The sequence below is a fragment of the Thalassophryne amazonica genome, chromosome 8 (assembly GCF_902500255.1).
Source record: "Thalassophryne amazonica chromosome 8, fThaAma1.1, whole genome shotgun sequence".
Classification (NCBI taxonomy): Eukaryota; Metazoa; Chordata; class Actinopteri; order Batrachoidiformes; family Batrachoididae; genus Thalassophryne; species Thalassophryne amazonica.
Window position 1 is genome coordinate 41065829 of NC_047110.1, and position 25171 is coordinate 41090999.

General features: G+C 40.1%; 1 protein-coding gene across 1 annotated transcript in view; it reads left to right on the plus strand.

Moving 5' to 3' along the window:
* The first annotated feature begins 320 nt into the window (after positions 1 to 320).
* mrps35 (mitochondrial ribosomal protein S35) overlaps positions 321 to 25171 on the plus strand; it is a 38021-nt gene continuing 13170 nt past the window's right edge. Inside the window, exons 1-3 of the mRNA XM_034176040.1 lie at positions 321 to 486; positions 4167 to 4216; positions 10521 to 10685. Coding sequence (XP_034031931.1) covers positions 354 to 486; positions 4167 to 4216; positions 10521 to 10685 — 348 coding nt within the window. The 5' untranslated portion in view covers positions 321 to 353. The remainder of the gene's footprint in view (positions 487 to 4166; positions 4217 to 10520; positions 10686 to 25171) is intronic.

Below are 25171 nucleotides of genomic sequence, written 5' to 3' on the forward strand. Positions count from 1 at the left end.
GTTGCCTCAGTGTACTCACAACCAGTGAAAAATTATATTTTCGAGTTAACGTGAATGTACCACATTTGCAGAGGCTGCTTGAGGTCGAGAGGTAACCGCTGGCTGCACGTGGACGGTCACATCAAGGACTCAGTGCAGCGACAAACAATTTAACAAATATAATTATTATTTTATTATATTATATTTTTCGAAATTGTAAATGTACATTTATTCTAACCTCAACGATATTAAGCTTCCTATGCGTTCAGTTCATCGTGTTGGCCGGTAGAGGGCACTGATGCACAGTTTTGAGGCTCAACGTTTCGCTAGTAAAATTTTTGTCCCTCGGTGGCTTCTGTAGTATTTGAGAAAACATGGCGTATCACACATGTAAGGCATTTATGTCCTTCCGTAGAATAAATGTTCTTGGCGTTGTCTTGCAGAGCTCAGGGAGCAAACTGATATACGTGAGGGCGTTATCTATGACCGCTCCGTTTGGGAAGGAAGGTGAGTTTTATTCCTGGTCCAGAATGGTTGGGTTCGTCTCGCTGGCCGCTAAGCTACAGACGGTTGCCCAGTTCCGGATCACCTTTTATAAAGTCCCGCTATACGGAGCCTTAATGCAACTGAGTGTCCTTTAATTGTATATTGTTGTATTGGTTATTTGGATGTTATTTAGCTGAAAACGTCTGGGTGGAGCAGCGCTTCTACTTAAAGTGTGAAGCCACATTATGTGTGGTGCAAACATTTGCCAGAAAGGGATCACTTTTGCCAGTTCCGGATCACGACACTGTCTCACTTTGGGTTCATTCCTGGCATCTTGCTGGAGCCCTTCTAATGCAGAATGATACACACTGTGCCTTAGAATGTGTTTTGAACACAAAATGATAGAAATTATTACTTAGTTTCGAAAGGCACCGTTATACGTTTTTACAAGCAAAAAATGAAGTGTGGTGGTTAGATTTCTCCCGAATTAAAAAGTAAAAACCCCCACATTCATGTCTATTCGTGATGTTGAGATGACCCCCAAAGTCCACATGACTCATAACTACAGACACGAGGCTGCTGCTTCAGTGATCCGCAACCAACAAATTTTCGCATTGGAGATAAATGTGTGCAGCAATTAAACAGGAAGACATAACACACTGACATTTTCTACCCAAGTAAGTAAGTATTTTCCCACTCTAGAACCCAAAACACCGAACGGATAACTCACCTTTGCTACGTTTTAGAGATTGTTACAGCACGGTGACTTAGTGGTTAGCACTGTTGCCTCACAGCGAGAAGGTTGTGGGTTCAATACCCATTGCCTTTCTGTGTGGAGTTTGCATGTTCTTCCCGTGTGTGCTTGAGTTTCCTCCGGGTGCTCCGGTTTCCTCCCACATCCAAAGACATGCGGGTTAGGTGGATTGGAGTCTTTAAATTGTCCTTAGGTGTGTGTGTGTGTGTGGGTGTGTCTGTGCTTGTTTGTCTGTTTGTGGCCCTGCGACAGACTGGCGTCCTGTCCTGGGTGTACCCCGCCTTGCGCTCTTTGACAACTCGGATAGGCTCCAGCCCCCCGCCACCCTTAATTGGACTAAGCGGTAGAAGATGAATGAATGAATACTTTAAAACTTGCAGGAATGAGTGAGTCAGAAAAAGCGCACACGCCACAGACACCAGGATGTTTTGATTCCTCTGCTGATCACAAGGATGGCTGGATCCAGTCGAGCTTGTGGTCGTTTGTAGACAAAACATCAATCTTTCCATTGGTACCAAGTATTAGCTGATTCGTGCTGATTACAAGAAACGGCAGCGCAAAAACTACAGCAGTGATCCGGAACTGGCAATGATCCGGAACTGGGCAAGTGACTGTAACTGTTAGCTCTGGTGTGCAAAGCGTTTCATTGTGGAAACCTGATCAGTGCATCTTTCATCCACTTGATGTGGTCGCTTCCACTTCACAAGTATTGAAAATGTTAAATTCCAAAGATTTTCCAAATTACAACACAGCCAAAGGAAGAAAAAACATGGCGCAAATAAGATCATTTACAGCAACACAAGAGTGATTAATCTGACAGCTCTGTGACTTTGGAATTTATTAAAGTTGCCTACTCATATGTGACTTTGGGAAAATTATCTAAATATAAATATAATTGTTTTTGTTTATTTTAACATCATGATTGCATAAGAAAAAAACAACAAATTTATAACATTAACATTTTGTGCAGTGTTTACTGCATTAGTTTAGTGAAAGTATGAAGCAAATCAGAACTGGTCAGTCAGAAGGCTTCCGGTCATTTCACATGGACTGACCCTTGTCTCTATTGTTAAAACTTTTTGAATATTCTGACAGTTCAAAAAAATGAAGCATGGCGGTGCTGTGGTGTGTTGTTTTTTTTTCTTTTCAATGTTTGTGTTAGGATGGGATTTATGCAGAAGTCTGATTGTAGTTAAATACAATTCAAAACAATGTCAGTCATTTTGTTGAAGGTACTTTGGCCAAAATGGTCTGTAATGGGTTTTTTTTTTATTCCTCCCTCCTTCTTCATAACGTTTGCCTTTGTTGTTGTTGTTGTTGTTTTTTTTTTTTAAGCTGGAAAATAGTTCAGCTCTGCTGATCAGTAACTTGAAAAATAGTCTTAAAAACCCATCGTGGAAAAAAGTGTACTGTATTTTTCCATGTTACCTACCCCAAGGTTGCACAGTGCTTCACACTGAATGTTTGTCTCCTGACTTCCAAGAAAATCCCTCCTTTGGCAGGGCATAGTGGCTAAATGTTGTTTTGTTGTTTTGCCTCACCTACAGCCCAAAAATGTTCTGATAGCAGTTTTACAAATAGAAAAAGAAGTTAATTGGGGGGCTGTTGACTAACAGTCATAAAAGGCCATTTTCCATTATATAGTTCTGTCATTACTTGAATCAGCTAGACCAGGGGTGGGCAACTTGTTCCAGAAAGGGCAGAGAGGGTGTAGGTTTTCTTTGCAGCCACTGACTCCACCCGGTGATTTCACTGATTAATATCCCTTTGAGCAGATGGAATCAGTTAATCAGTGAAATCACCTGACTTTAGGTGTTTGTTTTTGTCAAAGGGGAATGGAGTTAGTTAGCTCGCTAGTTAGTGATTGTTAACTAGCTAGCTCGCGTTTGCATACATGAGACAATGATGTTACTTTAACACAAGTTTAGACTCAAAATATCCTTTGTTAAAGTGTGCATCCCACCAGTTGTATAAGTAAACATTAAATGATGCTTTCAAGCAGACTACAGACTACAAAGTCACAAAAACCATACCATCCTCAGTCATCGCCTCCAGCAAAGCTGTGGGTGGCTCGAGGTCATCCTGCCTCCCGTTGCTCGCCGGTCGGTGTTTGTCTGGTTGAACCATTTCCAGCCCTTACGGTCCAACCCACTCTGACTGTTAGGGCCCTTGATGGTCCTCTAATCAATTTTAAGCTTTTCTCTGCATTGCTTGAATGTCCGATCTCCTGAAATATTTTCTCATTTCGGCTCTCTCTGGATTCCCTTCTCCGCCACCAAACACAGAAATGTCTGGAACTCCTCGGTGGTCTACGGTGTGGTTTTGTGCAAGTAAAAAAATCTTGTGTGATACAAAAGAAAAGCATGGTCACTGTAACACTGTTGTGACTACTTAAAAATGGCAGGTTTGATTTTTGGTTGGATATCGTGTTCATGACTCCTCCAGTGATGACACTCTCTGACCATTCAGTGACTGGCAGCCTGTTGACTTCACCTTTTAGTATTGGCAGATACCAAAAAACACCAGGAACTAGGTACTATCCTTAATGGAAAAGCAACAAAACCAAGTAGACTCGAGCCGAGTGCCAGAACTGTGAAATGGAAAAGGGCCTGACGTGTTTGTTTCAGCACTTACCAGAAATATGTTTGGGTAACATGTAGGTCTGTTATCTTCTTTCTGTCAACATAATATGAAAATGGGTGTCATTATAAGAAACGACTTGTTTAGGTCATTTAGAACATGTCAAGTAACATGTATTCAAAACATTTAATAAATTGAGTTAATTTAATATCAGACTTAAATGTCACATTTGCCAGATTATTATTATTAACAAATTATCCCATTCAAAAATCTGGGATCGGTCATAGTTTTGCGTTTTGAATTTCAAAATATCCTGTTTCTATGTTAGAACACATGCTGACTTGGCTTATCTTATTGTGAATTTCAGGCCTTTCTGCTACAAACCGTAGATCCTCAGTAGGAAAACCAAAAAGAGATGTAAGTCTGCAATGTTGTTCTTTTACAAGAGTCTGTAAAATAAATTACACATAATATTGGAAAATTTGTTATGCAGTTTACAGTTGTATGTAAAAGTTTGGGCACCCTGATGATTTCCATGTTTTTCCTTTATAAATCATTGGTTGTTTGGATCAGCAGTTTGTTAAATATATCATATAGCAGACAAACACCGATATTTGAGAAGTGAAATGAAGTTGATCGGATTTACAGAAAGTGTGCAGTAATTCTTTAAACAAAAATAGGCAGGTGCATAAATTTGGGCACCCCAACAGAAAAAAATACATCAATATTTAATAAATCCTCCTTTTGCAGAAATAACAGCCTCTAAATGCTTCCTATAGCTTGCAGTGAGAGTCTGGATTCTGGTTGAAAGTATTTTGGACCATTCTTCTTTACAAAACATCTCAGGTTTGTTGGTTTCCGAGCATGGACAGCCCGCTTAAAATCACACCAGATTTTCAATAATATTCATGTCAGGGGACGGAGATGGCCATTCCAGAATGTTGTACTTGTTCCTCTTCATGAATGTTTAGTAGATTTTGTGCAGTGTTTAGGGTTGTCTTGTTGAAAGATCCAGCCCTGGAGCAACTTTCATGAACATTGTTTTCAAGAATCTGCTGCTCCATTTGACCCTCAACTTTAACAAGATTCCCAGTACCTGCACTGGCCACACAGCCCCAAAGCATGATGGAACCACCTCCAAATTTTAGTGTAGATAGCACGCATTTTTCTTGGAATGCTGTGTTCTTTTTCAGCCATGCAAACCTCCCCTTGTTATGTCCAAATAACTCAGTTTTAGTTTTATCAGTCTACAGCACCTTATTCCAAAATGAAGCTGCCTTGTGCTATAGCATACCTCAAGTGACTCGGTTTGTGGTATGTACGCAGAAAAGGCTTCTTCTTCATTACAGCATCTCTTTGTGCAAAGTGCGCTGTATAGTTGAACGATGCGCAGAGACACTATCTGCAGCAAGATCATGTTGTAGGTCTTTGGAGTAGGTCTGTGGGTTGACTATGACTGTTCTCACCATCCTTTGCTTCAGCTTACCTGAGATTTTTCGTCGCCTGCCTTTTCGGGCCTTAACTAGTACTGTGCCTGTGGTCTTCCATTTCCTCACTATGTTCCTCACAGTGAAAACTGATAGCTGAAATCTCTGAGATAGCTTTTTATATCCTTCCCCTAAAACATGATGTTGAACAATCTTTGTTTTCAGATCATTTGAGAGTTGTTTAGAAGCTCCCATTTTACCACTCATTAGAAGAGATGCAAAGAGGGGAAACATTTGCAAATGGCCACCTTAAATACCCTTTCTCATGATTGGTTTCACCTGTGTAAGGAGGTCAAGGGTCAGTGAGCTTACCAAACCAATTTTGTGTTCCAATAATTGGTGCTAAATGTATTCAAATCAATAAAATGACGTGGGTGCCCAAAATTATGCACCTGTCTCATTTTGTTTAAATAATTATTGCACATTTTCTGTAAATACTAGAAACTTCATTTCACGTCTGAAATATCAGTGTGCTTGTCTGCTATATGATATATTAAACTTTAATTTCTGATCCAGACAGCCAATGATTTATAAAGAAAAATCATGAAAATTGTCAGGGGTGCCTAAACTTTTGCATACAACTGTAAATGTCAGATGATAAAAAGATAAAAACGAGAGTAGCTCCAGTTACACAGACTTCTACCAATGCAACAGTTTATTTCTGACATTACATCAGATTGTGGCATATTTTCTGGAGTGTAATTTGCACCATAAATCGCACCTTTTATTTATTTATTTATTTGTTATTATTATTATTATTTTTTTTTGTATTATCAGCTCTTTAATTTGGGATTTTTGTGCATTGTTTTGGTGTACTATTATTATTGACAATATTTAATTCATGGGATTTAGTTCATTTTCTGCATTGATTCCTGGGAAAGCCCTACATAAATATTATGTTTTTTAAATTATTATTACAACCCCAATTCCAGTGAAGTTGGGACATTGTGTAAAATATAAATAAAAACAGAATACAATGACTTGCAAATCCTCTTCAACCTGTATTCAGTTGAATACACCACAAAGACAAGATATTTAATGTTCAAACTGATAAACTTTATTGTTTTTGTGCAAATATTTGCTCATTTTGAAATGGATGCCTGCAACACATTTCAAAAAAGTTGGGACTCGGCAACAAAAGACTGGGAAAGTGATGAATGCTCAAAGAACACCTAATTGGAAACAGGTGAGTGTCATAATTGGGAATAAAAGGAGCATCTCCAAAAACTGCATTAAAAACCGACATCATTGTGTAAAGGATCTTACTGCATGGGCTTAGGAACACTTCAGAAAACCATTGTCAGTTAACACAGTTCGTCGCTACATCTACAAGTGCAAGTTAAAACTCTGCCATGCAAAGCGAAAGCCATACATCAACAACATCCAGAAACGCTGCCGCCTTCTCTGGGCCCGAGTTCATTTGAAATGGACAGACACAAAGTGGAAATGTGTGCTGTGATCTGAAGAGTCCATGTTTCAAATTGTTTTTGGAAATCATGGACGTCGTGTCCTCCGGACAACAGAGGAAAAAGACCATCCAGATTGTTACCAGCGCGAGTTCAAAAGCCAGCGTCTGTAATGGTATGGGGGTGTGTTAGTGCCCATGGAATGGGCAACTTACACATCTGTGATGGCACCATCAATGCTGAAAGGTACATCAAGGTTTTGGAGGACGTCCCTGCTTATTTCATCAAGACAATGCCAAGCCACATTCTGCATGTGATACAACAGTGTGGCTTCGTAGTAAAAGAGTCCGGGTACTAGACTGACCTGCCTGCAGTCCAGACCTGTTGCCCATTGAAAATGTGTGGCGCATTATGAAGCCCAAAATACGACAAAGGAGACCCCGGACTGTTGAACAACTGAAGTCGTACATCAAGCAAGAATGAGAAAGAATTCCACCCACAAAGCTTCAACAATTAGTGTCTTCAGTTCCCAAACACTTATTGAGTGTTGTTAGAAGGAAAGTTGTTGTAACACAGTGGTAAACATACCAGCTTTTTTGAAATATGTTGCAGGCATCCATTTCAAAATGAGCAAATATTTACACAAAAACAAAGTTTATCAGTTTGAACATTACATATCTCGTCTTTGTGGTGTATTAAATTGAATATAGGTTGAAAAGAATTTGCACATCATTGTATTCTGTATTTATTTACATTTTACACAACGTGCCAACTTTATTGGAATTGGGATTGTAATAATAATTAACGCAGCCAGTCTGCTCTGTGTAAGCCTGATTCTGTCAGATCTCAGAAGCTAAGCAGTGTGGGGCCTGGTTAGTACTTGGATGTGAGACCTCTTCGGAACACCAGGGGCTTTGTGTGTGTTTCTCCGGGTAGAACTGGAGTTACGTCAGGAAGAGCATCCAGCATAAAACTTGTGTCAGATACCAATATTGATCTGGCTGTATGCACTGTGGCGACCCTGAACAAACAGGAGCAGCCAAAAAGACACCACCAATTATTAATAATAACTAACACGCAATTTTTTGGTGTATGAATTGCACCAGAGTATAAATTGCAGGATCTCCCAAAGTACTTAAAAGAAAAAACAAACAGTGACTTATACTCCAGAAAGTATTTTATTTGTGGACATTGTGTGAATGAATATGTGTCTTATTGTTCAGATGTGTGCAGTTATGGATTAATTATTAATTGTGGTAATTTTATGTTTTCAGGGGCATTTTTCTGTTCATTTTCAGGATTATTACCTCTGCCAAGGATGTCATATTTTCAGTGCTGTTTGTCTGTTAGCGGGGTTATGCAAAAAGTCCTAAACCAGTTTTCTTGAAATTTGACAGAAAGGTGGTTTATGAATTAAACCATTAACTTTTGGTGTGGATCTAATTTAAGGGTACAATTTCAGGAATTTAAATGTTTGCTTCTTTAACATTGCAGGGCAACAACAACAGGGCATTTTTGTGAATTTGTCAAGAGATGATGCATAGATGTTTTTGGGGGGTGGTGGTGGGAAGTAGACATATCGAGTGCTAATATCTAAAAGCATTTGAGATTTGCTGCAGATCTGGGGAACAATCCAAGATTTGTGGATTGTCACATGTTCTTAGATATTAGCAATATCATTCTGCATATGGCTTTTTTTCCCCCAAAAAAATAACTGTGAATTATCTCTTGAGAAATTCACAAATGATTCTAAAAAGGACTTGTCTTAACAAATGTGTGGGAAAATGGGCTACGTATACCGTGCATCCAGAAAGTATTCACAGCGTTTCACTTTTCCCACAGTTAATGTTTCAGCCATATTCCAAAATGGAATATGGCTGTAAGTTAAGTTTTCCCCAAAAATTCTACTCACAACACCCCATAATGACATGATTTTTTTTTTTTTTTTTTGCAAATTTATTGAAAATAAACTAAGAAATTACATATACATACATATTTGTTGATGCACTTTAGGCTGCAATTATAATCTAGTCTTCTTGAATGTGATGCCGCAAGCTTGGCGCGCCTATCTTTGGGCACTTTTGCCAATTCCTCTTTGCAGCACGTCTCAAGCTCCATTTGGTTGGATGGGGAGTGTCGGTGCACAGACATTTTCAGATCTCTCTGGAGATGTTCAGTTGGATTCAGGTCTGGGCTCTGGCTGGGCCACTCAGGGACATTCACAGAGTTGTCCTGAAGACACTCCTTTAATATTTTGGCTGTGTGCTTCGGGTCATTGTCTTAATGAAAGATGCTTAATGAAAGATGAACCATCACCCCAGTCTGAGGTCAGGAACACTCTGTAACAGGTTCACGTCCAGGATGTGTCTGTACATTGCTGCATTCGTCTTTCCCTCAATCCTGACTAGTCTCCCAGTTCCTGCTGCTGAAAAACATCCCCACAGCATGATGCTGCCACAGCCATGCTTCACTATAGGGATGGTGCCTGGTTTCCTCCAAATGTGATGTCTGGCATTTGCACCAATGAGTTCAATCTTTGTCTCATTAGACCAGAGAATTTTGTTTCTCATGATGTGAGAGTCCTTCAGGTGCCTTTTGGCAAACTCCAGGCCGGCTGCCATGTGCCTTTTACTTATGAGTGGCTTCTGTCTGGCCACTCTACCATACAGGCCTGATAGGTGGATTGCTATAGAGATGGTTGTTCTTCTGGAAGGTTCTCCTTTCTCCACAGATGAATGCTGGAGCTCTGACAGAGTGACCATCGTGTTCTTGGTCACCTCCTTGACTAAGGCCCTTCTCCGACGAACGCTCAGTTTAGATGGGCAGTCAGCTCTAGGAAGAGTCCTGGTGGAGCCAAACTTCTGCCATTTACAGATGATGGAGGCCACTGTGCTCATTGGGACCTTCAAAGCAGCAGAATGTTTCTGTGCTCATCACCAGTTTTGTGCCTCAAGACAATCCAGTCTCAGAGGTCTGCAGACAATTCCTTTGACTTCATGCTTAGTTTGTGCTCTGATATGCACTGTCAATTGTGGGACATTATATGCAGACAGGTGTGTGCCTTTCCAAATCATGTCCAATCAACTGAATTTACCCCAGGTGGACTCCAATTAAGCTGTAGAAACATCTCAAAGATGATCAGTGGAAACAGGATGCACCTAAGCTCAATTTTGAGCTTTATGGCAAAGACTGTGAATACCCATGTACATGTGATTTCTTAGTTTTGTTTTTTTATTATTTTAATACATTTCCAAAAAAAAAAAAATCTAAAAAAAAATAAAACAAAAAACTTTTTTTTTTCTCCAAGTCATCATTATGGGTTATTGTGTGTAGAATGTTGAGGGGAAAAATGAATTTCATCCATTTTGGAATAAGGTTGTAACATAAAATGTGTTAAAAATGAAGTGCTGTTCTGGTTCAAAATGATGAATTTAAGCACTTTCAGTGTGCGCCCTTCTATGGCCCATTCCCAATACTTCCACTCACACTGGCCACTCCTTTCCCGCCCCCCCCTTTCCCTTCATCATGTGTAAAAGGAAGAGAAAGGGCAAAGGGAGAGTATGATAGCTCCTGTAGTCACATTTGGTCACTAAAGTATGAGGTCTCTCTTATCAGTAATTTCACCAAATTTCCTAAAAACAGTTATTCAGTTGGACTAATTCTTCCAGCAAACGGACATACACAGGCAAAAACTTAACTTCCTTGGCCGAGATAATTATTTTTATTTTTTTATTATTATTTTTATTATTATTTTTATTTATTTTTTTTGTTTTGTTTTCTGTGTCCCAAAGATGAAGCTAGCATTTTTATCTGTACCTTGACTATCAGACATTAAAGCCCAGGACAGAAAATATGGCAGTGGATCAGGACTGGACCTCAGTTTATCCAGCTGCTGCTTCCTTCAGAGCCACTTCTGTCCCCCTTCCTGTGAGGATGGGCCATCCTGCGGGAGGTGTTCACCCAGACAAAACGGGCAACTTGGAGCTGCTCAAGGTTAGGGTTTCTCACTCACACAGAAAGACAGTTTAATTATCAAATAAATGTCATATGTGGTGGTGGTGCCAGCAGTTTAAGAAGGATAAGTAACATCAGACTCAGATTAAGTTGCTGTTTGTACAGTTCCTCAAATAGTAATGACTTGCTTGGCTTTCTACATATTTTTATTGTTTATGATATCAAATGTAAATAAAAGCACACATGACTATGTAATGTCCTGAGGCCATTTTCAATTATTGCATGATCGGAAGTAGGGTCAGATGGTGGGGTAAGCCACCGAGCCGACCTGGAATACCTAAACATGTGGTGAGGGTTTTCTCAGAGCGTTTGGTGGAAGAACCTGTCTGGACGTTCTTCAACACGCACCTCTGAAGAAACTTATTCCAGATCCTGAAGGAGTTCGGGTACATGGAAGCAGAGTGGCCCATTTTCAAGTCCTCCATTGCTGAGTCAGCTGCTTTGAGCTATGGCCAGAAGAATGTCGGTGGTTGTCGTGGCAACAACGCAAGAACCCGCTGGTGGACTCCAGTTGTAAGGGAAGCTGTCAAGCTGAAGGAGGAGGCCTTTCATGTTTGGTTAACACAGAAGTCTCCAGAATCAGTGGACAAGTATCTGCAGGCCAGAAGGACTGCAGCCTCAGCCCTCAGTGGTGGCTGAGGCAAAAATTCAGGCAGGGGAGGAATTTGGAGAGCCCATGGAAAATGACTTTCAGTCAGCCTCAAAACAGTTCTGGCAAACTGTCAGGTGCCTTGCCTCAGGAAAGAGAGGCTGTTTTTAGCCCAGGCTGTGTTCAGCAGGGGAGGGGTGCTGCTGAACTGGACTGAGGATATTGTCAGGTGGTGGAAAGAACACTTTGAGGAGCTCCTCAACCCTACCGACATGATCTCCATCAAGGAGGCAAGGATGGAAGACTCAGGCAGATCCAGTGCCATCACCCTAGTGTAAGTCACTGAAGGAGTCAAAAACTCCTTGGTGGCAAGTCACCGGGGGTGCATGAGAGTTGCTGAGCTGCTGACATCTTTGGATGTTGTTAGGCTGTCATGGCTGACACGCTTATACAATGTTGCATGGAAGTCAGGGACAGTACGTCTGGATTGGAAAACTGGGGTGATGGTCCCCATCTTTAAAAAGGGGGACTGGAGAGTGTGGGGACTGCAGGAGTATGGGATACCGGATTCGCTGCAACGTGCGATCTGGTCTCTTAATGAACAAAATAGGAGCTTTGTCCGTATTCTCTGCATTTCTTCAGACCGGTCTCTGATGGGTGTTGGACTCCGCCAGGGCTGGCCCTTTTCACTAATCCTGTTCGTGATGATGACGGACAGGAGTTTAAGGCACAGTCAGGGACTGGAGAGTGTCCAGTTTGGTGACCTCAGTGTTGCATCTCTGCTTTTTGCAGACGATGTGGTTCTGTTGGCTTCATCAGGCGGTGGCCTCCAGTAGGTTTGAGGCAGAATGTGAAGCAGCTGGGATGAGAATCGGCACCTCCAATTCTGAGGCCATGGTCCTCTGTTGGAAAATGGTGGATTGACCATGACAGGGAAGTGTGGGTTGAGCTGCTTGCTTTGCTGCCACCGCAACCCAGAACAGCGGCTGAAAATTGATTAATATGAATAGTCATTTTATTTTGTTTTATTCAATAAGAATTTTGTGTTTTGTATAAATTACAATGTTCAAATGAAATTCCAGTGGAGTTTGGAGTGTCTGGGGGCGAGATCTCAAAAATATTCCTATCTACAACAGGGGGCCCTGCAGAAAACATTTGGGAACCAGTGATTTTCATTGAGTCACTGGTCCGTGTATCAATGTATGCATATTTATTTAAAATTGATTTTCATTTTGTATCTATTATGTATTACTCCCATAATATAGACCCAGCTTCACAGGTTTCAGTGGCTGGATATGATGTACAGAGGTTGCCAGCAGGCATATGGGAGACTCTGAAATTATCTGGAGAAATTATGGTTTGTGTTCTTCAGAGACCAAAATTATTTATTTAATATCATACTTAAATGTCACATTCCACAGAATTACAGTGGTGTAAAAAAGTATTTATTCAGTCCCTGATTGTGCAAGTTCTCCTACTTAGAAAGATGAGAGAGGTCTATCATTTTCAACATTGATACAGTTCAACTATGAGAGACAAAATTAGAAAAAAAAAAATCCAGAAAATCACATTGGAGGATTTTTAAAGAATTTATTTGTAAATTATGGTGGAAAATAAGTATTTGGTCAATCACAAAAGTTTAACTCAATACTTTGTAACATAATCTTTGTTGGCAATGACAGAGGTCAAACGTTTCCTGTAAGTCTTCACTAGGTTTGCACACACTTTAGCTGGTATTTTGGCCCAATTCCTCCATGCAGATCTCTTCTAGAGCAGTGATGTTTTGGGCTGTCGCTGGGCAGCATGGACTTTCAACTCCCTCAAAAAATTGAGGTCTGGAGACTGGATTGGCCACTCCAGGACCTTGAAATGCTTTTTATGGAGCCACTCCTTCGTTGCCCGAGCGTGGGGTTTGAGCTCATTGTCGTGCTGGAAGACCCAGCCACGTTGCATCTTTAATGCTCTCACTGATAGGTTTTGAATTAAAATCTCATGACACATGGCCCCGTTCATTCTTCCCTTAACACAGATCAGTCGTTCTGTACCCTTTGCAGAAAAACAGCCCCAAAGCATGATGTTTCCACCCCATGCTTCACAGTAGATATGGTGTTCTTGGGATGCAACTCAGCATTCTTCTTCCTCCAAACATGGCGAGTTGAGTTTTTACTAAAATGTTCTATTTTGGTTTCATCTGATCACATGATATTCTCCCAATCCTCTTCTGGATCATTCATATGCTTTCTGGCAAACTTCAGATGGGCCTGGACATGTACTGGCTTAAGCAGGGGGACACGCCTGGCACTGCAGGATTTGAGTCCCTCTCTGCATAGTGTGTAGCCTTTGCTACTTTGGTTCCAGCTCTCTGCAGGTCATTCATGAGGTCCCTCTATGTAGTTCTGGGATTTTCGTTCACCCTTCTCATGATCATTTTGACCCCACAGGATGACATCTTGCGTGGAGCCCCAGATCGAGGGAGATTATCAATGGTCTTGTATGTCTTCCATTTTCTTAAAATTGCTCCCACAGTTGATTTATTCACACCAACCTGCACGACTATTGTAGATTCACTCTTCCCAGCCTGGTGCACATCTGCAATTTTCTTCCTGGTGTCCTTCGACAGCTCTTTGGTCTTGGCCATGGTTGAGTTTGGAGTCTGACTGTTTGAGGCTGTGGACAGGTGTCTTTTATGCAGATAACGAGTTCCAACAGGTGCCATTAATACAGGTAACAGGTGGAGGACAGAAGAACTTCTTAAAGAAAAAGTTACAGATCTGTAAGAGCCAGAAATCTTGCTTGTTTGTTATTGACCAAATACTTATTTTCCACCATAATTTACAAATAAATTCTTTAAAAATCCTACAGTGTGATTTTCTGGATTTTTTTTTTCTTCTCTTTTTGTCTCTCATAATTGAAGTGTACTTATGTTGAAAATTACAGACCTCTCATCTTTCTATGTCGGAGAACTTGCACAATCAGGGACTGACTAAATACTTTTTTTTTACCCCACTGTACATTGTCAAACACAGTCTTCATGCAGATCCATGTCTGATTTGCATGTTGACTTGGCAGATTGATTTGATTTTTTATTTATTTATTTTCCCCGAACCTGTACTTACACAGACTGAAGATATTTTTTGTTTTTTTGCGACTCACGGTGCAGAAGCAAAATAACAGTGCGGAGAGAAGTGTATTTACAAGCCTAAGGCCTTAAATTCTTTTTATGGACGCTGGTTGTATTACATTTACATTTTCCTCCCACTCCTCATTGTGGAGCACTCTTTGTTCTGCTCTGTTGGCTCCGTCTACAGCCTGGATTACTGAGCTGATGTGTCCCGACACCAGCTGCTCCATCTGGACCAGAGCCAGTACAGAGCCACTACTTTCTCTTGTCATAGGTGGAAATGTGCCATGCTGCCTCACAACATTGAATTTATTGCCTGCTCTTCCACAAGGGGCTAACCAGCTATGCTTACTTATCTTTAGTTAGAGTTGAAAATGTTTATTAAACATTATTATTAAACATTCAAAAAATGTGCTTGTGTCTTAATGTAAACTGAAATGTGACTTTTGTCTGTAGGTTACAAGACTGTATGCCATAATTGTGTGTTATATAATATCCTTTGGTCACAGGATTAAGAGGGTTGGTTTTACTTTTTGTTGACAATGCCCTTTATAATCGCTGATGTTGAAAATTTAGTATTCAACGGTCATGAATTTTGCAGAGCTCATCCTTGCTGATTACGTCTGATCTGATTTTTCAGACAGATGGTTGTGTTAAACCTACCATCAGTAGATCAGTGAGTATGTCATCTAATGAAAGGGATTAAATAATTCACCTAGAGCTGATTGTTGATATAAATCCCTCAGTCACTTCGTGTGCAGTGGTAAACATTAGTGAGGGCATGTCTGTTTCTTTTTATTTCCCCTTTTTTTTCTCAATCGGTGCTGCACCCCTTGTAAGTTATCGTTTTTAACTGCTTCTTTGGGTTCGAGTCACGGGGGCAAACAGCTCCAGCAGGGGACCCTAGACTGCCCTTTCCCGGGCCCTTGTAAGTTATGTAAATAAATAAATAAATACTGTTTAGGTCAGTGAATAATATCTGGTGGGAACTCTGTTTTTGTTGTTGTTGTTTGTCTGTTTGTTAAATTGTTCCTGTTCCAGCAGAGGTTGGTCGCAGCATTGGCACTCCTGTCACTGTAAAATCATTCACAAATTATGAATTGTAACATTGGTCTTTAATTTCATTCTGACTGGCCTTTAAAAAGTCTTAAATCTGCTTGTGGGCATCTGTTCACTATGTTCACTGACTGGACAATAAACATTGCACGTTTCTCTCATATTAATGAAACTACAGATAAATTGCTTCAGTGTAAGTGATTGCACAGCCTTTACAGAGGGCCTCATGTTGGCCGGTAGCATGGAGATAGTGTCTATAAAGCTCTATTTCCACCAACCGGTCTGGGTCGGCACAGTATGGCACGCTGTTTTGTGTGTTTTCACAGAAAATTTACTTATTTTAAAAGTTGAAATTGCTGGACAGTATGTCTCTTGTCCTCGGTCCATTTGATAACTTTATTTCTCCTCTGGGACGCCATGATGCATACTGTTCTTGATGCATACTGTTCTTGATGCCATGATGCATACTGTTCTCTGTGCTTTCCATGCTACACAGACAAAACATAGTTTTGATTTGACACATACCATTTCAGATATACAACGTGGGCAGTCAACGCATATAAATGTGAAATGTAACATTTTTCAGCCAATCACATAACTATACGGATCCACGCTGAGGACAACGGCCAGTCCATCTGGGTGCGGAGTCTAGTGCAGGCTGAAGAGGCAGGAAGAGCGCTGTGTGAGCAGCTTGCAAGCTGTTGTAGCAACTCTGTTTAGTGAAGGCATTATTTTTTAATTCATCTAAAATTAAAGTCCGTTTTCTGTCAGTCTTTGAGTCTGCTGAGTTCGCTCCCCACGTTAAGCCGGGAAAATTGGGGAAACCTCATTCATTCACGCCAGCGTTTACCACAGGCATCAGTTGATTCTTCAGCATTATCCACATGATGAAAATATATCCCATGATCCACCAAGAGTAAAATAAAATAAAAATTAAATTACTCTGTTTGGCCTCCGTGTGGAGAGAGCAAGGCGGCACCACATCATATACGCTCTCGATGACATGTATTTCAATATCTACATGCTCTGCCTACCAAACAAAAGGTACAGTAGTGTTCAGAATAATAGTAGTGCTATGTGACTAAAAAGATTAATCCAGGTTTTGAGTATATTTCTTATTGTTACATGGGAAACAAGGTACCAGTAGATTCTCACAAATCCAACAAGACCAAGCATTCATGATATGCACACTCTTAAAGCTATGAAATTGGGCTATTAGTAAAAAAAAAAAAAAAAAAAATGTAGAAAAGGTGTTCACAATAATAGTAGTGTGGCATTCAGTCAGTGAGTTCGTCAATTTTGTGGAACAAACAGGTGTGAGTCAGGTGTCCCCTTTTTAAGGATGAAGCCAGCACCTGTTGAACATGCTTTTCTCTTTGAAAGTCTGAGGAAAATGTGACGTTCAAGACATTGTTCAGAAGAACAGCGTAGTTTGATTAAAAAGTTGATTGGAGAGGGGAAAACCTATACGCAGGTGCAAAAAATTATAGGCTGTTCATCTACAATGATCTCCAATGCTTTAAAATGGACAAAAAACCAGAGACGCATGGAAGAGGTGCAGAAGAGGTTACGATTTGCCAAAGAACACATCAACTGGCTTAAAGAGAAATGGAGGAATATTTTGTGGACTGATGAGAGTAAAATTGTTCTTTTTGGGTCCAAGGGCCGGAAACAGTTTGTGAGACGACCTCCAAACTCTGAATTCAAGCCACAGTTCACAGTGAAGACAGTGAAGCATGGTGGTGCAAGCATCATGATATGGGCATGTTTCTCCTACTATGGTGTTGGGCCTATATATCGCATACCAGGTATCATGGATCAGTTTGGATATGTCAAAATACTTGATGTCATGTTGCCTTATGCTGAAGAGAACATGCCCTTGAAATGGGTGTTTCAACAAGACAATGACCCCAAGCACACTAGTAAACGAGCAAAATCTTGGTTCCAAACCAACAAAATTAATGCCTCGCAGATGTGAAGAAATCATGAAAAACTGTGGTTATACAACTAAATACTAGTTTAGTGATTCACAGGATTGCTATAAAAGCAGTTTGAACATAATAGCTTTGAGTTTGTAGCGTCAACAGCAGATGCTACTATTATTGTGAACACCCCCTTTTATACTTTTTTTTTACTAATAGCCCAATTTCATAGCCTTAAGAGTGTGCATATCATGAATGCTTGGTCTTGTTGGATTTGTGAGAATCTACTGAATCTACTGGTACCTTGTTTCCCATGTAACAATACGAAATATACTCAAAACCTGGATTAATCTTTTTAGTCACATAGCACTACTATTATTCAGAACACTACTGTATTGCTGGCGGGGAAAATGCAAGCCAAAGTAGACTTAACTGTTCCATACCATATTGTGCTGCACCGACCTGAACCGCTTGGTGGAAATGAGTTTTAACGATTCTATTGTAACCAGCCTGTAGCTCCTGGTAGCACACAGCCAAACAGTTCTTTGCAGTATAACATTTAATTGCTGTATACGGAAACTTGAGGTCTCAGCGTGTATTGCACCATACTGGTGTGCTATCCAAGAGCACATCCTCTCCATAGCAGTCAAGGGTTCCTTACACAGGATGGCATCCTTTGTGCATCCAAAAAATTGCCAGGATGTACAAGGGATGCAAAAACACCTTTCTGTTTAAGTGCTTCAATTCTCCTTGTGCATTGTAATTACCAAATTTCTTGGCAAGCTATGCATTCACCAAGCATCCACTGTTCCCTCTCTGTATGACCACCAGCGACCATGGAGTCTTCTGTGTCCACGGTGCTTCCTCTGTGCACACACACTGTGGCGATCGATGGTGTTCTTTGAACATCTATTCATTGGTGCGTCTGCATCCTAGTAGACTCTTGAATGTTTTTTGGGGGCAACATTGGCGTCTGCTTTGTGACCATATGCGACTGGCTATATAGAGAGGAATCATGAGCTTTTCCATCACTTTTTGCCTAGCTGTCAAGAAGAAACATCCTGTCTGATTTGTTGAACTCTGCCAGTTATGCTCATTCAGACAGCTGCACTGCTGCGCCACAGTCCAAACTACTGAAAGAGTCGAGCAAAAATGTCCAATGTGGGTCTGTGACATTATAGTGCTGCGTGTCAGCACTCACCATGAGGGGGCCACTCACATCTGATCACATTTCCTCTCTTAAAAAAAAAAGAAAAAAAAAAAGATAAAACCCATGTGTCAGTAGCTTATCCACTATTTACGTTTTGCAATAGCGATTCATTTGGTCAAATGAATTTCTTTTGCTGTTGCATTCAGCTGTGGTAACATATATTGTAAATACAACAATAGTCAACTTTATTCATGAAAATCACAGCAAACTGCCCTCATTGAGCATCCATTGACTGACTATAGTATTGTTTGATCATCAAAAAATGAGGTGGGCTTCATAGATAATTGGCAAAGCTTCTGGGGAAAACCTGGTCTTGTTAGGAGAGACGGCATCCATCCCACTTTGGATGGAGCAGCTCTCATTTCTAGAAATCTGGCCAATTTTCTTAAATCCTCCAAACCGTGACTATCCAGGGTTGGGACGAGGAAGCAGAGTTGTAGTCTTACACACCTCTCTGCAGCTTCTCTCCCCCTGCCATCCCCTCATTACCCCATCCCCGTAGAGACGGTGTCTGCTCCCAGACCACCAATAACCAGCAAAAATCTATTTAAGCATAAAAATTCAAAAAGAAAAAATAATATAGCACCTTCAACTCCACCACAGACTAAAACAGTTAAATGTGGTCTATTAAACATTAGGTCTCTCTCTTCTAAGTCCCTGTTGGTAAATGATATAATAATTGATCAACATATTGATTTATTCTGCCTTACAGAAACCTGGTTACAGCAGGATGAATATGTTAGTTTAAATGAGTCAACACCCCCGAGTCACACTAACTGTCAGAATGCTCGTAGCACGGGCCGGGGCGGAGGATTAGCAGCAATCTTCCATTCCAGCTTATTAATTAATCAAAAACCCAGACAGAGCTTTATAGTGTGGTGCGATATGTCATAAAAAGGGCTCCCGTAGGATTTTTGTGCCAAAATTGATTTTTTTTGCTGATTTGACTTGGGTAGGGGTCCAGTTGACTGAAAATAGCGGGGTACAATTTTTCTGACCCCCATAACCCCCTTTTGGAGGGACTTGTTTGCCGAGGATGCAAAAAACCCTCTAAATTACTATCTTCCCCTGTTCTTAGTCACTTCTATTAAACTTTAGAGTCTTTTATGGGTTTTCATTGTTGCTAACTTCATATAAAACTTTTTTTTATAAATTGCAGACTCAGCACAGACTGATATTTAAGTCTTTATATTATTAATGGAATAAGGATTTGTTACAATTTACCAGTTTTATCAACTACATGTTACTCATACATTTTTCAGTGACCACAGTCAGTTTTGGACAGACAGGAATCTTTGGAGATGCTGTGGTTTTTAAGGGAATAATAATTTCAGTGTTAACATTTGGTTTCATGACCAGTTAAGTAATACTTATTTTTATATACTGTAACAATAACACATGTTATATAAGTAAATAAGGTAAATGTTTTCTGATTAACAATTAGTTTACACAAGATAACATAGAATAAGATAGAATAAGTTAGAATAAGACACCACACATTATCAAAATAACATCTATAGGTAACTGTATTAAAATATATTTATATTTGTGTGTGTTGTAGATTATGCATAACGGTGAAGTGAGTATCCTTGAAGCTGTGTCTGCAAAATGAGTGCTTGTATCATTTGCAATGAGGGTGAAACATCATCCAAAAGACTTGTTTGTAATCCACAGATGGTTGAAGAACTCCTGGACTGTTGTAAAGAAAGACTAAGCCTTGGGGATACCAGCATTCAAAACCTCACAGAGAGCTTATCAAGTTTGGAACAGTCAAAAAGAAAAGACTTGTTATATCACAGTGAATGCCGTAAACCCCTTGTGAATAAATGTGTAATTAAAAGACTCAGGGAGGGTGCTAAAAAGCGTGATAGATCTAACTCCCCCATAGGTTTCTTTCCTGCTCTAGGTCGCCCCTCATGTTCAAATGCTCCAAACTGTCCAAAAAGGTCAAAAAGTCTATCTAAAGCAGAGGTGTGTCTGTTCTCTTCATGTTCTTTCTGTGCATCTGAGGCCAAAGAGTCTTTGCATCAGGTTTTTACTGATAGAATGGGTGAAACATTGCTTCAGATAAAGTTGAACACATGTGATGATCATGTCCGAACTTGTGTTTCTGATCTGTTTGATGCTGGTGATGCAGCTGCTCAAGAAAAGTTCTATCACAGAAACTGCTTACGGTCAGCACAGAGAACCTGTCTTTCTGAGGGCCACAGCAATGTGCCTCTGATCCAATCTCTTTGTGATGAAGAGTTACTCATGTTCATTCAAAATACAGTTGTGGATGATTGTGACACAATAAATATGGCTGAGGTGAATGAGGCCTACATCTCGCTCTTGAAAAGATATCAGATAGAGGTCAAGGGTGATGAAAACTACAGAAAACACCTGAAAAAGTTAATCACTGAGCGTCTGCCAAATTTCCAGTTTGTCAAATTACTGCGTAAGAATGAGCCTGACAAACTTGTTACCCTGAAGGGTGTTAGCAAAGCTATTGATGTCCACCTAGATTCACTTGACACAGTTGCAAAACTGAAAGTGACAGCTGATATCTTGCGAAGGGAGATAACCAAAAATGAAATCAATATTTTTCATGTTATCCAGGGTGTATCATTATTATGTTGAGTACCCTCATAACCCCATAGATTAATTTTGGGGCCCTTAGGAGACCCAGCCCCCCAAAATACAGAAAAGCAACAAAGCTTGATTTATTGCATGCAGGGTGTATTATTTATGTATTTAGCACCCTTACAAATTAAAAAAAGGACTAAGATTGTGAAAATTGGTCTAGAATTGAGGAAGATACGCTTTATACTGTTTGAGGGCCACCCGGGCAGAATGACCCCCATAGAGGGGTGTTACAGGGGTCAGAAAAATTGTACCCCATTATTTTCAGTTAACTGGACCACTAACCAAGTCAAATCAACAAAAAAATCAATTTTGGCACAAAAATCCTACGGAAATACATATCGCACCACACTATTAATTCATTTGAAAGCTTGACTCTTAGTCTTGTCCATCCAAATTGGAAGTCCCAAAAACCAGTTTTATTTGTTATTATCTATCGTCCACCTGGTCGTTACTGTGAGTTTCTCTGTGAATTTTCAGACCTTTTGTCTGACTTAGTGCTTAGCTCAGATAATTATAGTGGGCGATTTTAACATCCACACAGATGCTGAGAATGACAGCCTCAACACTGCATTTAATCTATTATTAGACTCTATTGGCTTTGCTCAAAAAGTAAATGAGTCCACCCACCACTTTAATCATATCTTAGATCTTGTTCTGACTTATGGTATGGAAATAGAAGACTTAACAGTATTCCCTGAAAACTCCCTTCTGTCTGATCATTTCTTAATAACATTTACATTTACTCTGATGGACTACCCAGCAGTGGGGAATAAGTTTCATTACACTAGAAGTCTTTCAGAAAGCGCTGTAACTAGGTTTAAGGATATGATTCCTTCTTTATGTTCTCTAATGCCATATACCAACACAGTGCAGAGTAGCTACCTAAACTCTGTAAGTGAGATAGAGTATCTCGTCAATAGTTTTACATCCTCATTGAAGACAACTTTGGATGCTGTAGCTCCTCTGAAAAAGAGAGCTTTAAATCAGAAGTGCCTGACTCCGTGGTATAACTCACAAACTCGTAGCTTAAAGCAGATAACCCGTAAGTTGGAGAGGAAATGGCGTCTCACTAATTTAGAAGATCTTCACTTAGCCTGGAAAAAGAGTCTGTTGCTCTATAAAAAAGCCCTCCCTAAAGCTAGGACATCTTTCTACTCATCACTAATTGAAGAAAATAAGAACAACCCCAGGTTTCTTTTCAGCACTGTAGCCAGGCTGACAAAGAGTCAGAGCTCTCTTGAGCTGAGTATTCCATTAACTTTAACTAGTAATGACTTCATGACTTTCTTTGCTAACAAAATTTTAACTATTAGAGAAAAAATTACTCATAACCATCCCAAAGACGTATCGTTATCTTTGGCTGCTTTCACTGATGCCGGTATTTGGTTAGACTCTTTCTCTCCGATTGTTCTGTCTGAGTTATTTTCATTAGTTACTTCATCCAAACCATCAACATGTTTATTAGACCCCATTCCTACCAGGCTGCTCAAGGAAGCCCTACCATTATTTAATGCTTCGATCTTAAATATGATCAATCTTTGTTAGTTGGCTATGTACCACAGGCTTTTAAGGTGGCAGTAATTAAACCATTACTTAAAAAGCCATCACTTGACCCAGCTATCTTAGCTAATTATAGGCCAATCTCCAACCTTCCTTTTCTCTCAAAAATTCTTGAAAGGGTAGTTGTAAAACAGCTAACTGATCATCTGCAGAGGAATGGTCTATTTGAAGAGTTTCAGTCAGGTTTTAGAATTCATCATAGTACAGAAACAGCATTAGTGAAGGTTACAAATGATCTTCTTATGGCCTCGGACAGTGGACTCATCTCTGTGCTTGTTCTGTTAGACCTCAGTGCTGCTTTTGATACTGTTGACCATAAAATTTTATTACAGAGATTAGAGCATGCCATAGATATTAAAGGCACTGCGCTGCGGTGGTTTGAATCATATTTATCTAATAGATTACAATTTGTCCATGTAAATGGGGAATCTTCTTCACAGACTAAGGTTAATTATGGAGTTCCACAAGGTTCTGTGCTAGGACCAATTTTATTCACTTTATACATGCTTCCCTTAGGCAGTATTATTACACGGCATTGCTTAAATTTTCATTGTTATGCAGATGATACCCAGCTTTATCTATCCATGAAGCCAGAGGACACACACCAATTAGCTAAACTGCAGGATTGTCTTACAGACATAAAGACATGGATGACCTCTAATTTCCTGCTTTTAAACTCAGATAAAACTGAAGTTATTGTACTTGGCCCCACAAATCTTAGAAACATGGTGTCTAACCAGATCCTTACTCTGGATGGCATTACCCTGACCTCTAGTAATACTGTGAGAAATCTTGGAGTCATTTTTGATCAGTATATGTCATTCAAAGCGCATATTAAACAAATATGTAGGACTGCTTTTATGCATTTACGCAATATCTCTAAAATTAGAAAAGTCTTGTCTCAGAGTGATGCTGAAAAACTAATTCATGCATTTATTTCCTCTAGGCTGGACTATTGTAATTCATTATTATCAGGTTGTCCTAAAAGTTCCCTGAAAAGCCTTCAGTTAATTCAAAATGCTGCAGCTAGAGTACTAACGGGGACTAGAAGGAGAGAGCATATCTCACCCATATTGGCTTCCTGTTAACTCTAGAATAGAATTTAAAATTCTTCTTCTTACTTATAAGGTTTTGAATAATCAGGTCCCATCTTATCTTAGGGACCTCGTAGTACCATATCACCCCAATAGAGCGTTTCGCTCTCAGACTGCAGGCTTACTTGTAGTTCCTAGGGTTTGTAAGAGTAGAATGGGAGGCAGAGCTTAGGCTTAAAACTTTCCTTTTTGCTAAAGCTTATAGTTAGGGCTGGATCAGGTGACCCTGAACCATCCCTTAGTTATGCTGCTATAGACGTAGACTGCTGGGGCGTTCCCATGATGCACTGTTTCTTTCTCTTTTTGCTCTGTATGCACCACTCTGCATTTAATCATTAGTGATTGATCTCTGCTCCCCTCCACAGCATGTCTTTTTCCTGGTTCTCTCCCTCAGCCCCAACCAGTCCCAGCAGAAGACTGCCCCTCCCTTAGCCTGGTTCTGCTGGAGGTTTCTTCCTGTTAAAAGGGAGTTTTTCCTTCCCACTGTAGCCAAGTGCTTGCTCACAGGGGGTCGTTTTGACCGTTGGGGTTTTACATAATTATTGTATGGCCTTGCCTTACAATATAAAGCGCCTTGGGGCAACTGTTTGTTGTGATTTGGCGCTATATAAAAAACAATTAATTGATTTGATCCTCCAGCCTTTGTGTCCTTTGTGCGTTTGTTTTGAACATGGTCACAAATTCATATTGACCATTGTGTTGTGTGCTTTATCTGAACATGTCTTGTATGACCTAGGCATGTGCTGTGCCTTCCTTGGGCATCCTGTGGCATCCTTCCAGATTTTTCTGGTTGCACAAGGGAGTTCTAAGAGAGTTTTAAAGGCCTAAGTTCTAATATATCAACAGTTGCATTGTTTATTCCAGTGCTGTTTGTAGTAAACAACAGTTCTAAACAGAAGCACAGGGAAAAGATCCCTCTCTTACCACAGGAGGGAAGGAGGCGAGCATCCCCGAGCATTTACTCTGGCCACCCTGTGAGGCATGATGGTTAATAATAATGTGCTTTTCCCTGCAGTTTGTTTGGACTTTATTTTGAGATGTGTATTGTTTGATGTGATATTTATGTTTGTCTGAATCTATATATCCTGCTGCCTTTCTTGGACTGATCTCTTTTGAAAAAAAGATGTTACTGTCAGTCAGAAGAACCATACCTCCAACCTCACATTACATTAATCTCCAAATAAATCTGTCACTTAAAAACATATATATATATATATATACACACACACACGAGGTCTGTGATGAAAAAAGTGGTCCTTTTTATTTTTTTCAAAAAATAAATGGATTT